The sequence below is a fragment of the Microcebus murinus genome, chromosome 27 (assembly GCF_040939455.1).
Source record: "Microcebus murinus isolate Inina chromosome 27, M.murinus_Inina_mat1.0, whole genome shotgun sequence".
Taxonomy (NCBI): Eukaryota; Metazoa; Chordata; class Mammalia; order Primates; family Cheirogaleidae; genus Microcebus; species Microcebus murinus.
This window is the reverse complement of record NC_134130.1, coordinates 17,778,244-17,791,838: the sequence shown is the minus strand read 5'-3', so window position 1 is coordinate 17,791,838 and position 13,595 is coordinate 17,778,244. Positions and strand designations below refer to the sequence as shown.

Here is a 13,595-nt window from a genome sequence, read left to right as displayed (position 1 = left end):
TTTCCATAAGGACAAATAAGAATTAGAAATGATAATGATGAAAGTGACTTCATTCTGCCCATTTTTCAACATCCAAACCATCTTCTCCGCCTCCATTACTTTTGCAAACTCCCCACTGGTCCCCCTGCCTTCCGCCTCCCCCCTGCAGTCCATAGCATACATTGCAGGCCACTGAAACTTCTACCACAAATGTATGGTCTGGCTCCTGTTCATCTCTTAAGCCTCGTGTCCACACTCCAGTCCCTGTCCCTGTCCCCACTATCACTGTCAGACACACCATGTCCCCAGCTGTGCTGCTTTCCTCAGTTCTTCAAACACACCCTGCTCTTTCTCACCTTAGGCCTTCCTATATGTTTCCCTCTTTCCACCTGAAACACTCTTCCATTCTTCCAGCTAATTCGTATTTGTTTTTTAGGCCTCTGTTAATATGTTACTTCCATGAAAACCTTCCTTAGTTATCAAATATGATTGCTCCAGTTATACATTATTTGTCTTTCATTAAACACTCGTTACACTGTATCATTATTCCGTGTTTCACTTACATCACTATACTGTAAGCACAATTCAAGGATCTTTCATTTTTATTGTTTACAAGTACTTCCCGGCATAGGATAAAGGATCAATATAATATGTTCTGCATTGTTAAAACCGTGAAATACAGTAATAAAGCTTTGTCCCAATGCCTGAATTACATTATTGAATATACTATTGTTTTCTTGGTGAAATCTAGGTCACATTAATAGAAAACAAGGAATTATCATTAATTCGTGCTAAGAAGAGAAGTGACGAACTAGGCTTAAACAACATTTGCTTCATTCAAGCAAATATGGAATATTTTACAGGGATGTTTAATATTGGGGTAAGTAATTAAACAATTTCTTTAATTAGATAAACAAGAAAAAGTATTGATATATGCCTTAGAGTAAGTAAGGGAGATAATTTTAAATTCTTGGGTAAACAAATCTGCAACCCTCTATACTTATATTCTCTATAATGTATATACAGCAGTATTATTTTATTCGTAGCACTTTATGATTATGTGATAAAGATGACACTGGCTCCTCCGCCAGACAAGAACTTTATTTTCTTCCTAGGGAATCCCCAGTGCCATTGCCTTAGAACAATGTCGGGCACATAATAAGTGCTTTAAAATGGTTAATAATTGAATGAATGAATTCTAATGAACATGACTTGCCTTGGTGTATTCTGCATTTTTAGAAGACAATGACAGAAAAATAACAAAGAAGATAAGAAAAGAAAAATAACTTGTTAGTAACCTCTAAATACTAATGTTGCCTTTAGATAATATTTTTGCTTTAGCTGAGATTTGATGTCCATGTGTATGTATAGCTTCTAAGAGATAAAAAAATTATGTCGATCATGTTTCTAAACCCTTTGAGTAAATTGTTATTATTTGATATTGCTAAAAAGACCTAAGATGTGTGATTCTGCCTGATCATTTAAAACCAAAATTCTATACTATCCTGTGGAATTTGAGTTTCATAAAAGTGTTATGATTCTATTAGAATCATAAATATGTGCCTTTTGAGGTATGATTAAAGCATAGGCTTATTTTATTTCAAAATATGCCTTATATTAAGAATCAACATATACTCTTTTCTCTGAGAAATCAGTGATACTCTTTTCATTCTCTAAGAATAAAAACATATTTTGTCAATTTGTCTAGAGTCTTGCTTTGTAAGCTGCCAGTCGAAAGACATTATAAGAGTGAGTGGTGATTAATTTAATTTACTTACTATTGCATAGAACAAAGACATGCAACAGTTGAGGTTTCTTGGCTGTTCAGTTTTATTTCAATCATTTACACGATAGGATAAGTATGATGCTTAGAATTTATATTATGTATAGATAAATCGAAGTAAGAAAAGGAAAGGTGCAAAGGAAAGGTGTTTACTTTATAATCCATTAATTCTGTAGCATATATCTGGATCAATAGTATTTACATTGATCCAGATTGATCTTTGGAATATACGTTACTGTGGCCAATAGATAAGTTTACAACTTTAATTTTTATCTCGTATTGGAATTCAGTATATGTAGAGAGAAAAGAGTAGATAATAAGAAGTTCACTATTTGAAAACTACAATTCTGAATTATTTGGGTCTTTTGGTGCCATGATGTCAGCTAAATATGGTTTCTCCTTCAACACATTGGATACTATTAATAATAGTTTATGTTTTGATGCCTTTTCTACAAGTGGAGTATCTATCCTATATTATATTAATGCATTTATCTAGCCTATGCATATTGTATTAACAAAGTCTCTGGGTCAAATGCTTGAAATGTAATTAGAAATTAGATGGCATACATCTTGGATAGGGATGGCTTAAGAAAAGATATTAGATGCATTTATCTTTGTCCCTTTCTTCCTTTATCCCCTCCTTTATGTTTGAGTAGCATATAATTTACAGTTTTTTTCTCATAAGTCAGTGGTGAGCCTAAGAGTGATACTGAGAAATTCTTTAGATTTTTTTTTTTAGCGTATTATGGGGGTACAAGTGTTAAGGTTACTTATATTGCCCATGCCCCCTCTCCCACCTCGAGTAAGAGCTTCAAGCATGTCCATCCCCCAAACGTTGCACTTCTTACTCGTTGGGGTTGTATATACCCGTTCCTTCCTCCCCCCTCTCACCCTCCCGACACCCGATAAATGTTATTCCTATATGTCCACTTAGGTGTTGATCCGTTAATACCAATTTGCTGGTGAGTACATGTGGTGCTTGTTTTTCCATTCTTGAGATACTTCACTTAGTAGAATGGGTTCCAGCTCTATCCAGGAAAATACAAGAGGTGCTATATCACCGTTGTTTCTTAAAGCTGAGTAGTACTCCATGGTATACATATACCACATTTTATTAATCCACTCATGAATTGATGGGCACTTGGGTTGTTTCCATAGCTTTGCAATTCTGAATTGTGCTGCTATAAACATTCAAGTGCAGGTATCTTTTTTATAAAGTGACTTTTGATTTTTTTGGGTAGATGCCCAGTCGTGGAATTGCTGGATCAAATGGTAGATTTATTTATATCGCTTTGAGGTATCTCCATGTTGCTTTCCACAGAGGTTGAACTGGTTTGCAGTCCCACCAGCAGTGTAGGAGTGTTCCTCTCTCTCTGCATCCATGCCAGCGTTTGTTGTTTGGGGACTTTTTGATAATAGCCATTCTCACTGGAGTTAAGTGATATCTCATTGTGGTTTTGATTTGCATTTCCCTGATAATTAGAGATGTTGAATATTTTTTCATATGTTTGTTGGCCATTATTCTGTCTACTTTTGAGAAGTTTCTGTTCATGTCCTTTGCCCATTTTTTGATAGAGTTGTTTGATTTTTTCTTGCTGATTTTCCTGAGTTCTAAATAGATTCTAGTTATCAGCCCTTTATCGGATGTGTAGCTTGCAAAAATTTTCTCCCATTCTGTGGGTTGTCTGTTTGCTCTCTTGATAGTTTCTTTGGCTGTGCAGAAGCTTTTTAATTTCATTAGGTCCCATTTGTTTATTTTTGTTGCTGTCGTGATTGCCTTTGGGGTCTTCTTCATAAATTCTTTGCCTAGGCCAATGTCCTTGCAGGTTAGATGTGTTTCTTGAAGGCAGCAGATACTTGGCTTGTGTTTTTTTATCCATTCGGCCAGACTATGTCTCTTGAGTGGGGAGTTCAAGCCATTCACATTTATTGAGATAACTGATAGGTGGGGCAGATTTCTGTTCATTATGTGGGGTTGAACTTTGTTGCTTTGTTTTCTCTCTTGAGCCATTATAGTGTCTGGGCTTTGATCTTTAGCTTTGAGTAGATTTACATTCGTGAGTGTTTATTGTGCTGATCCGTGGGTAACACTGTTTTGAGTACTTCTTGAAGGGCTGGTCTTGTCTTGATGAATTCCCTCAGTCTTTGCTTATCTGAGAATGTCTTGATTTCTCCTTCATATACAAAACTTAGTTTTGCAGGGAATAAGATTCTAGGCTGGGCATTGTTCTGTTTCAGAAGAGTGAGAATGGGGGCCCAGTCCCTCCTTGCTTGTAAAGTCTCATTAGAGAAGTCTGGTGTTATTTGAATTGGCTTTCCGTTGTACATTACTTGCTTCTTTCGTCTTACAGCTCTTAGAAGGGCCTCTTTAGTTGATATTTTGGTCAGTCTGATGACTGCATGTCATGACGTCTTCCTGTTTGCATTGAATCTCCCAGGGGTCCTCTGAGCTTCTTGAACTTTTATATCGAGATTTTGAGCAAGGCCTGGGAAATTTTCCTCTATTATATCTTCAAACAGCTTTTCCAACCCTTGAGTGTTGTCTTCTTCCCCTTCTGGTAACCCTCTGACCCTCACATTAGGTTTCTTCACATAATGCCACATCTCTTGTAGGCTTTGCTCTTTTCTCTTATTTCTCTGCTCTATCTCTCTGACTGATTTATTTAATTGGAGGGTGTTATCTTCAATCCCTAAGATTCTTTCTTCTATTTGATCTACCCTGTTCTTAAGAATTTCCACTATATTTTGTAGTTCCCTGAATTGATTCTTCATTTTCAGGAGTTCAGTTAAACTTTTCTTTATTGTGTCTGTTTCTTTAGTGAACTTTTGTTCCAGATCCTGGGGGCTTTTTGTGGTTTCTTTGTGTTGGTTATTGAGTTGTTCTTGCAGGTCGTTGAATTTTCTTATGATCCACATTCGAAATTCCTCTTCTGTCATTTTGGTTGCCTGAATTTGGTTGGTGTCTGTTTCTAGGGGGCTGGGGCTCCTCTTTGTGGGTGTGTTTTCCGTTTGGTTCTTCATATTTCCGCAGTTCCTTCGATGATTTCTTCCCATGTCGATCAGTTGTTGTTTCTTTCCTTCAGGTTTTCGTTTGGGTATTCACATGCCTTGTTTAGTTTCTAAGCCAGTAGGTGTTGTCTGTGGGTGAGATTCGACCACTCCCTGTATAATGAGTCAGTAGGTGCCATGAAAAGGGTATGCAGGATGCCCTCCCTGTCAGTAGGTGGCGCTTGCTTGGAGGAACAGGCTATGCTGTTGTTTTTGTGTCCTGTAACCAGCTCTTGTTCCTCTAGAGAGGCACTCTAGTGCCTCAGGTGGTGGGTGGGGCCTGGGACTTCCAGGTGTATCCTTTTCTCCCCCTCAGTGAGGGCTGGTCTAGGAGAGTGGGTGGAGCTGGGTTGGGTAAGCCAGCCCTCAGGCACCACCAATCCTTTAGCAGGGGTCAAAGTTCTGTTCTCTGCTTACAGACAAAGCTGTCAGGGCGGGGCTGGAATGGCCCGCTCAGTCAGAAAGTCTGCGTGTGGGGGTGGGGCTGTGTAAGACCCACAGTCTGGAGCGGGCCTCGCTTCTTTCCACCCTCCCCAACTCCGTGGCTACTCCTGGGCCTCTGCCAGCAGGCCATACCTCACGCCACCGGGTCTCCACTGGCTGTGATGCCATCCGGGAGGTTCCCTGCGTAGGAACGCTACCTTTGCTGGGCGCACGGCCTCCCTTTGGTAGGAGGTTGCCCTCTATGACGCTGATCTGCCCCTAAAGGCACACACACCTCAGTAGGCTGTTTGTGTATATCCCTTCTGTGTCCCGGGCAATGCAAGACCTGGGTGCACGGGATCTGGTCTGCAGGTCTAACCTCTGGGCCCCAGAGTTCAAACTATATCCCCACCAGGGAGAGGAGTGCCAGTCCTAGTTCACCCATAGAGAGCCCAAGCTGGGTCTGTATCTCTCAGCTTCAGGGTCTGCCCCGTTCTCCTGGGATCACTGTGCCAGCAGCTCCTGGGAGGGCTGGCGGGTGGGGAGCTCACAGTCTGAGTTCCCCTCAGTCGGCTGTAGGGGCCCAAAAGGGAAGGTCCTGTTCCCTGGAGGTACCTCCAGAAAACACTTTCTTTAGTGTCTTCACGAATTAGATCTTCTAAACTCTGAGAAATTCTTTATTTAAAAAAAAACGGTCTTAAGATTCCTTCCAGCTCCAAAGATGCTGATTGAGGAGGGCATAGTCTGATGTGATGGGAAGAGTGCAAGGTTTGGAGCCAGACTTGGATTCAGAGTTCATCTGGAATGCTTGCTAGTTTGGGACCTTGGACACATTATTGTCGATGGCGATAATAAGAGCTACTTAAAGTATTAAATCAAGAAAAATAATTAAAGGGTTAAATCAAGACTAAAATCTATATAAACATTTTGATATCTAGTAATTACTAAATACATGCTAGTTCCCTATGATGTTGTCATTTCAAGATAGTGAGCATGAGTGAGATGAATAAAATAAGAAAGAGTATATTTGTAAAGAGTATCTAGGGCCAAAGGCCCAGACTATGTGAGTTGGGATCCTTAATTTGTTGTATGACCTTAGACAAGTTGCTTACCTCTCTGTGCCTAAATTTTCTCATCTCAAAGTGTTACCTACTTAGATATTTGCAACCTCTTGTTCCTATCAGCTTTATTTCCAATAGCCAAGACATGGCAGCAACCCAAGTGTCCATCAGCAGATGAATGGAGGAACTAAATGTGACATATACATATGATAGAATATTATTCATTCTTAAAAAAGAGGAATCCTGTCATATGCTACAACATGGATGAAACTTGAGGACATTATGCCAAGTGAAATTAGTCAGTCACAAAAGGACAAATACTGTATAATTTTATTTAGTAAAGTAGTCAAATTCATAGAAACAGTATTAGGTTATTAGGTATGAAATGTCCGATTTCCTTAAGTACTAAGTTTGATATCTCATTGATATCTCTGACATTGATATCTCTGACATTTCATTCTTACACTTCTTATTTTATTTTTGTTGTGAAGGTACATCCTCAGTCTTTCAAACACACTTTTAGGCGTGTGATTATCTTTCAATTTTTTTTCTAGAGCAATTTTTGTGAAACCTTGGATTAATCAAAAATTCAAGTTGTTTTTGAATATGAGTCCCGCAGTGGAACCAATACAGCACAGACAGCTTGAAATATCAACGAAGTGTTTGGGAAGGATGTGGCTAATGAACGCAGAGTACGATGGTTTGAGAAGTTCTGTTCTGGTGATTTTAATCTTGAAAATGAGCCACATAGGTGCCCTGAGACCAAGGTGGATGATGATGAGCTGAAAGCTGTAGTGAACTATATTTTAGGTATGAAATATTAGGTATTTCATACCTAATAACCTAATACTTTGTTTCTATGAATTTGACTACTTTAGATACCTTGTGTAAGTAAAATTATACAGTATTTGTCCTTTTGCGACTGACTGATTTCACTTAGCATAATGTCCTCAAGTTTCATCTATGTTGTAGCATATGACAGGATTTCCTCTTTTTTAAGAACGAATGATATTCCATCATATGTATATGTCACGTGTGAATTAGCAGCAAGGTTTGACGTTATTATTCCAACAATATAGGATCATTTGAGACCAGTCAAGCTAAAGAAGCTGGATAGATTGGTACCACATGTATTAAACAAGCATCAGAAGAGAAGAGAAATTGTCCCAAAGCTTGCCTTTCTTTGCTGTCACCACATAAAGGTGAACCATTTCTACACTGTATTGTTACATGTGATGGAAAATGGATTCTTTTTGACAATCTCAAGTGTTTGGCACAATGGTTGGATAAAGATAAAGTGCTGAGACACAGTCCAAAATCAAATATTCATCAAAAAATGCTAATGGTGTCTGTTTGGTGGTCCAGCACTGGTCTTATCCACTGCAGCTTCATGAAACCTGGTCAGTCGATTACAGCACATGTCTACTGCAGCCAAGTGGACGAAATGATGAGGATGCTTGCAATTAAGCAGCCAAGCCTGGTCAATAGAGACAGGCCAATCCTTTGCAAGACAACGCTCAACCAGCTCAACCAGCAGCTGGACTTGGAAACTCTCTGTCATCTACCGTATTCACCAGACCTTGCGCCACTGACTATCACTTCTTCCAGGCTTTGGACTACTTTTTGCCAGGAAAAATATTCCATTCTCAACAATCCATGGAAAACACCTTTGGTAATTTCATCACCATTCGCTCTGCAGAATTCTTTGCTCCTGTCATAAACAAGCCACTGTTAAGATGGCAAAACTACACTGATAGTTTAGGTGCATACTTTGATTAATTGTACTGCTTCTTCTTTAAGATATAATAAACCACATTTTTGATTCAAAATCAGACATTTCATATTTAGTGACCTAATAGAATAGTAGTTACCAGGGCCCGTGGGGAGGGAGAAAAGGGGAGTTGTTTAGTGGGGACAGCCTTTCAGTCTCGCAGGATGAAGAAGTTCTGAAGATCTTTTTCATAGTAATGCTAATATACTCACCACTACTAAATTGTATACTTACAAATCGTTAGGATGATAAATTCCATATTATCTGGTTTTTACCGCAATAAAAAGAGAGTCAAAAAATATGTAGTGCCTACATTATAGGATTGTTGTGTTAAGGAAATACATGGAAAGCCCTTAGCTTAGTGCCTTCCTTGATAGGTGCTAAGTTTTTCATTATTAGTATAGTGTTACTCCCTTTCTCATGTAAATGCCATCTGCTCTTCTCCCTCTGTGCTTTTTCTTCTTTGCCTTCTGAAATCCTTTCTGTCCTATTATACAAGGCCCTCCTCCAAGGCTACCTCCTCCAGAAGACCCTTCTTGATTTTTCCCGATCTGAATATCCCTCTCCCTCCTTTGATGTTTCGTTTGAACTCTTGTTAATGGCATTTAACACGCTGTGTCAGTGTGTGGTAGAGTCCTGTGAGCTGCTTGTGTAGTGTCAGGCTCAGTTTTGTGTGAGTCATACGTGTTGGATACGTAAAAATGGTTAAACTGAGAGTTGTTTAAGCCTGTACAATCCCCACATTTGGTTGATTAAGGTATATACTTTGGATATAGTTGTTACTATTGACAGAGCATAGAAAAATTTGGAGCCCTATTTTTGACCTTTTACTCCCAACAACTAGCATAATACTGATACATAGGAAATGCCCAGTAATTGTTGACTTGGGCCCCTCCCAAGGCTACTGAATCAGAATCAGATTAGGACGTGGACATCTTTAGGGGATCATGTTGCCTCCTGCCCCATCCCTCTTTCTTTTTTTTTTTTCCTTGCAATTTGTTTATAACTGTGTCATCTGTCTTGTAGAATTTTCCACAATGTAGCTTTTACTAATTGCATCCCACTTGTGTTGTTTCCCAAATCACCCTGTTACCTCTATTGCCTAAAAATCAGTAGGTAGAGCCAGATTGTGGAGGCATCCTGTGATTCAGCCTCAGTTTGGGGGTGAGACCGCCTCGTGGGTGCTATCAGCAGTCTGGTGGTCTCTTGTGTGGTGTTGACAACATTCATGACCATTGTCCCCAGCCCCCTTATTTCAGTAAAGATGACAAAATGGTGGTATTTTCATTTTATCATTACATCTTCATTTACTTTCTGTTATCAACTATTTGGTTACCATGAGGAATCGTTCATATGGGAAAGGTCGGATAAAACTTGATTCTTTCCTATATTTTCCAGTTTTAAAGTGAGTTGGCTAATCTACCAAAAATGACCAATTAGGGATTTTTTTTAAAGTCTCATTATTGACTTATCATTGTAATATTTGAAATACTAAACTGAATGGCAATTATTATTCTTATTAATGCTGAAATGTTCCCATCTTTGTTCAGTAGGAGCCTCCTCAGATGGCTTCTGAGTCCCTTTGACAAGGCTTTGATAGTGTTTGAGAGCTTCCTTGCCCTCAAATGTTCCCGCTCATCTAGTATAAATAGTATTCAGAATACTGAAATCTACATTCTAGGGATGGTCATTGCTATTGATTTGGTCTTTGTTTCTAGGCTTTTCAGTAATCTGAGCTAGGCAATGCTTTTTTTTTTCTTTAACAAAAGCATGAGTTCATATTGACACTTCCAATTTAAATTCAGGAGACTGGGGTTTTAACTTTCTTTGCCTCATTTTTCTTTTCTCTCTTCTTTCTCCCATGCTAAAAAAAAATTAGTATCTCCATTTCTTAATGGCACCAGCATAGTTTTTGTTTTAGCCTACAATATACACATGCTAGGTAGTAGACACACATAACACAACCACCAATGGTGATTACTGAAAATAGTTTGAGAATTTTTTAACATGCCTTCTCATTTAGCAGTATCTCCTGGCCAGGCATGGAGAGATTCTTCATTCTTTTCCAGAGCTCCATCAGCCCTCTGTCAGTGGAAAATTGGGTTATTTCCATTTTGTTGTTATTTCAAATATTGCCTTAATGGATAGATACTTTTACATTTTTGCTAATGTATCTCTTGGATAGATTTTTGGAAGTGAGATTGCGTATTGCATATGTAATTTTGCTAGATATCGTTAAACTTCCCCTCAGTAGGGCTGTGACATTTTTGTATTCCCATTAGCAATACATGATAATATCTGTTTCCCTGCAGCCTGACCAATAGACTGCTATCGAATTTTAGGATTTTGCCACTGTAATGGGTTATTAATAGTATCTTAATATAATTTAAGTATTTATTTCTCTTATTTTTGAGCAATATTGACCAAATTTTATTTAAAGACTATTTGCATGTTTTTGTTTGTAAACTGTTTGTTCATATCTCTTGCTCATATCACCATCATATTATTGGGCTTTTTCTTTGTTTTTAGAAGCTTGTTGTATATTAGGGATATAAATCCCTTGTTTATGCTATAAGTTGTAAATTTTTTCCTACTTTATCATTGTCTTTTTACTTATAGATTTGGTTTTTTTACCCTTCAAATGTTTTTTGAAAAATTTTTATTTTATCAAATTTATTAACTTTACCCCTTATTGTATATGGAGTTTTCAGCTATGGTTAAAAATTATTTCCCACACTCCCTTTGGTGGTGGAGGAATTCACTCATGTCTTACTTATCTCTTTTTAAATCTCTAGTCCATTTGAAATGTATTTCTTATGTGCAGTGAGAGAAAAAGATCTAATTTTTATTTTTATGTGGCTCCAGGTTAACCCAACACGTATTAAAAAGTCCATCTTTTCTCCCCTGGCTTGAAATACTGCCTTAATTGTATGCTAAATCTCAATATCAAATGGTAACATGGACCTATATATCTCTTCATTATTTGCCAGTTATTTTTGACTTGCGATTGATGACAATGGAAACTATAAGTATGTCATGCAGTGAAACCTTTAGACCTAAAATCTATTACTAGTAGACAGTTATTACATTATCTATAAACTATTGTGTGAATAGTTCTTCGGGTTTAGTTATTTTGTTTAAATGAGGGAAATAAACATAATCTTTTGCATGTAGTAAAAGGAATGTGGAATTAAGTAGAGAGAGCCTTAGAAACGTAGATTCGCTAAACTTTTCTCTATTCGGAGCCTCCAGAGGGTTTTGCAGAGAAGCAGCCTGATGTGACTAGTGCAGGAAATGAGGGTTCGGGGGCCAGGCCCTGCTCCTCAATAGCTGCTTGTTGCCGGCAAGCTCTTGATTTCCCCATGCCTTAGCTTCCTCATTTCTACAGTGGAGAAAATGAAATCTTTCACTGCTGTGAGCGCAGCTCTGCTGCCGATGCCCAGCACGGAAGGGATGCTCAGCGTCAGTTCTCGTTTCTTCTCCTCCAGGGGAAAATGCATCTGTCATTTTCGTTATGAGATTTTTCTGCAGCTACTCATGGAATTAAGAATTAGTCTGATTTTTACCCTGAAAAGCTGACTAAATGAAAGGGGCAGGTGAGAAATCAATGTTCTTTACTTCTCCTTTCCCTGGAGTTGTCGCTGCCTTGACCGGGTGGCTGCCTTGTAGGCTGTGCCCTGGGAGACAACGCAGCAGGCGGGCTGACGGTGGGCGGAGGTCTGGGCTGCGCGAGCCACGTGGGGCCAGGAGGAGAGGGCTCAGGAGGAGAGGGCTCAGGAGGAGGGGGCTCAGGAGGAGGGGGCTCAGGAGGAGGGGGCTCAGGAGGAGAGGGCCAGGAGGAGGGGGCTCAGGAGGAGGGGGCTCAGGAGGAGGGGGCTCAGGAGGAGGGGGCTCAGGAGGAGAGGGCCAGGAGGAGGGGGCTCAGGAGGAGAGGGCCAGGAGGAGAGGGCCAGGAGGAGAGGGCCAGGAGGAGGGGGCTCAGGAGGAGGGGGCTCAGGAGGAGGGGGCTCAGGAGGAGGGGGCTCAGGAGGAGAGGGCCAGGAGGAGGGGGCTCAGGAGGAGGGGGCTCAGGAGGAAGGGGCTCAGGAGGAGAGGGCTCAGGAGGAGGGGGCTCAGGAGGAGAGGGCCAGGAGGAGGGGGCTCAGGAGGAGAGGGCTCAGGAGGAGGGGGCTCAGGAGGAGAGGGCCAGGAGGAGGGGGCTCAGGAGGAGGGGGCCAGGAGGAGAGGGCTCAGGAGGAGGGGGCTCAGGAGGAGGGGGCTCAGGAGGAGGGGGCTCAGGAGGAGGGGGCTCAGGAGGAGAGGGCCAGGAGGAGAGGGCTCAGGAGGAGAGGGCCAGGAGGAGGGGGCTCAGGAGGAGAGGGCTCAGGAGGAGGGGGCTCAGGAGGAGAGGGCCAGGAGGAGGGGGCTCAGGAGGAGAGGGCCAGGAGGAGAGGGCCAGGAGGAGGGGGCTCAGGAGGAGGGGGCTCAGGAGGAGAGGGCCAGGAGGAGAGGGCCAGGAGGAGAGGGCTCAGGAGGAGAGGGCCAGGAGGAGAGGACCAGGAGGAGAGGACCAGGAGGAGGGGGCTCAGGAGGAGAGGGCCAGGAGGAGGGGGCTCAGGAGGAGGGGGCCAGGAGGAGGGGGCTCAGGAGGAGAGGGCCAGGAGGAGGGGGCTCAGGAGGAGGGGGCTCAGGAGGAGAGGGCCAGGAGGAGGGGGCTCAGGAGGAGGGGGCTCAGGAGGAGGGGCCTCAGGAGGAGAGGGCTCAGGAGGAGGGGGCTCAGGAGGAGGGGCCTCAGGAGGAGAGGGCTCAGGAGGAGGGTGAGGGCAGAGGTCGCGCTTCCCTCTTCCCAGCATAGTGTTGTTTTTAACTTTCTCATTCAAGAAGGGAGTCTGGCTTGTAAGACTTTACATCCAGAAATTTCCAGGAAATCCCCTCTTCATCTCGAAAGCTCCTCCCTACCCTGAGGTTGGAGAGCTCTGTCTGTGCTTAGAAGGAAAAACTCTAATCCAATACAATTTCTCTCTGTCCAGAATGAAACGGAGTTATGGGAATCTTTCTGGCAAAATGTAATATAGGTTTTTCATCTTTTAGGATCCTCACATCTGATTTTCCTTCTTAGAGTTTTATTTTGCTTTCTTAAGCCTAATGCTTTTTATAATTGTTGCTTTAGGTTTTTAATAAGTATAGATATATTTAAAGATGTGTGTTTCAAATGTTTTAAAAATCATTTTTTTTCCCACTACTGGGCATCTACCCAAAAGATCAAAAGTCACTTTATGAAAAAGACACCTGCACTCGAATGTTTATAGCAGCACAATTCAGAATTGCAAAGCTATGGAAACAACCCAAGTGCCCATCAATTCATGAGTGGATTAATAAAATGTGGTATATGTATACCATGGAGTTCTACTCAGCTTTAAGAAACAATGGTGATCTAGCACCTCTTGTATATTCCTGGATAGAGCTGGAGCCCATTCTACTAAGTGAAGTATCTCAAGAATGGAAAAACAAGCACTACATGTACTCACCAGCAAATTGGTATTAACGGATC

General features: G+C 41.2%; 1 protein-coding gene across 4 annotated transcripts in view; it reads left to right on the top strand.

Moving 5' to 3' along the window:
* The window catches only part of GSTCD (glutathione S-transferase C-terminal domain containing), a 116,225-nt gene that overhangs the window by 80,713 nt on the left and 21,917 nt on the right, over positions 1-13,595 (top strand). For all 4 annotated transcript variants that reach the window (XR_012915117.1, XM_012779011.3, XM_075997968.1 and 1 more), the window contains exon 8: positions 731-859. Coding sequence is in view for 3 of the 4 variants with exons in the window: in XM_012779011.3 (XP_012634465.2) it covers positions 731-859 (129 nt within the window). In the remaining variant the exon portion in view is untranslated. The remainder of the gene's footprint in view (positions 1-730; positions 860-13,595) is intronic.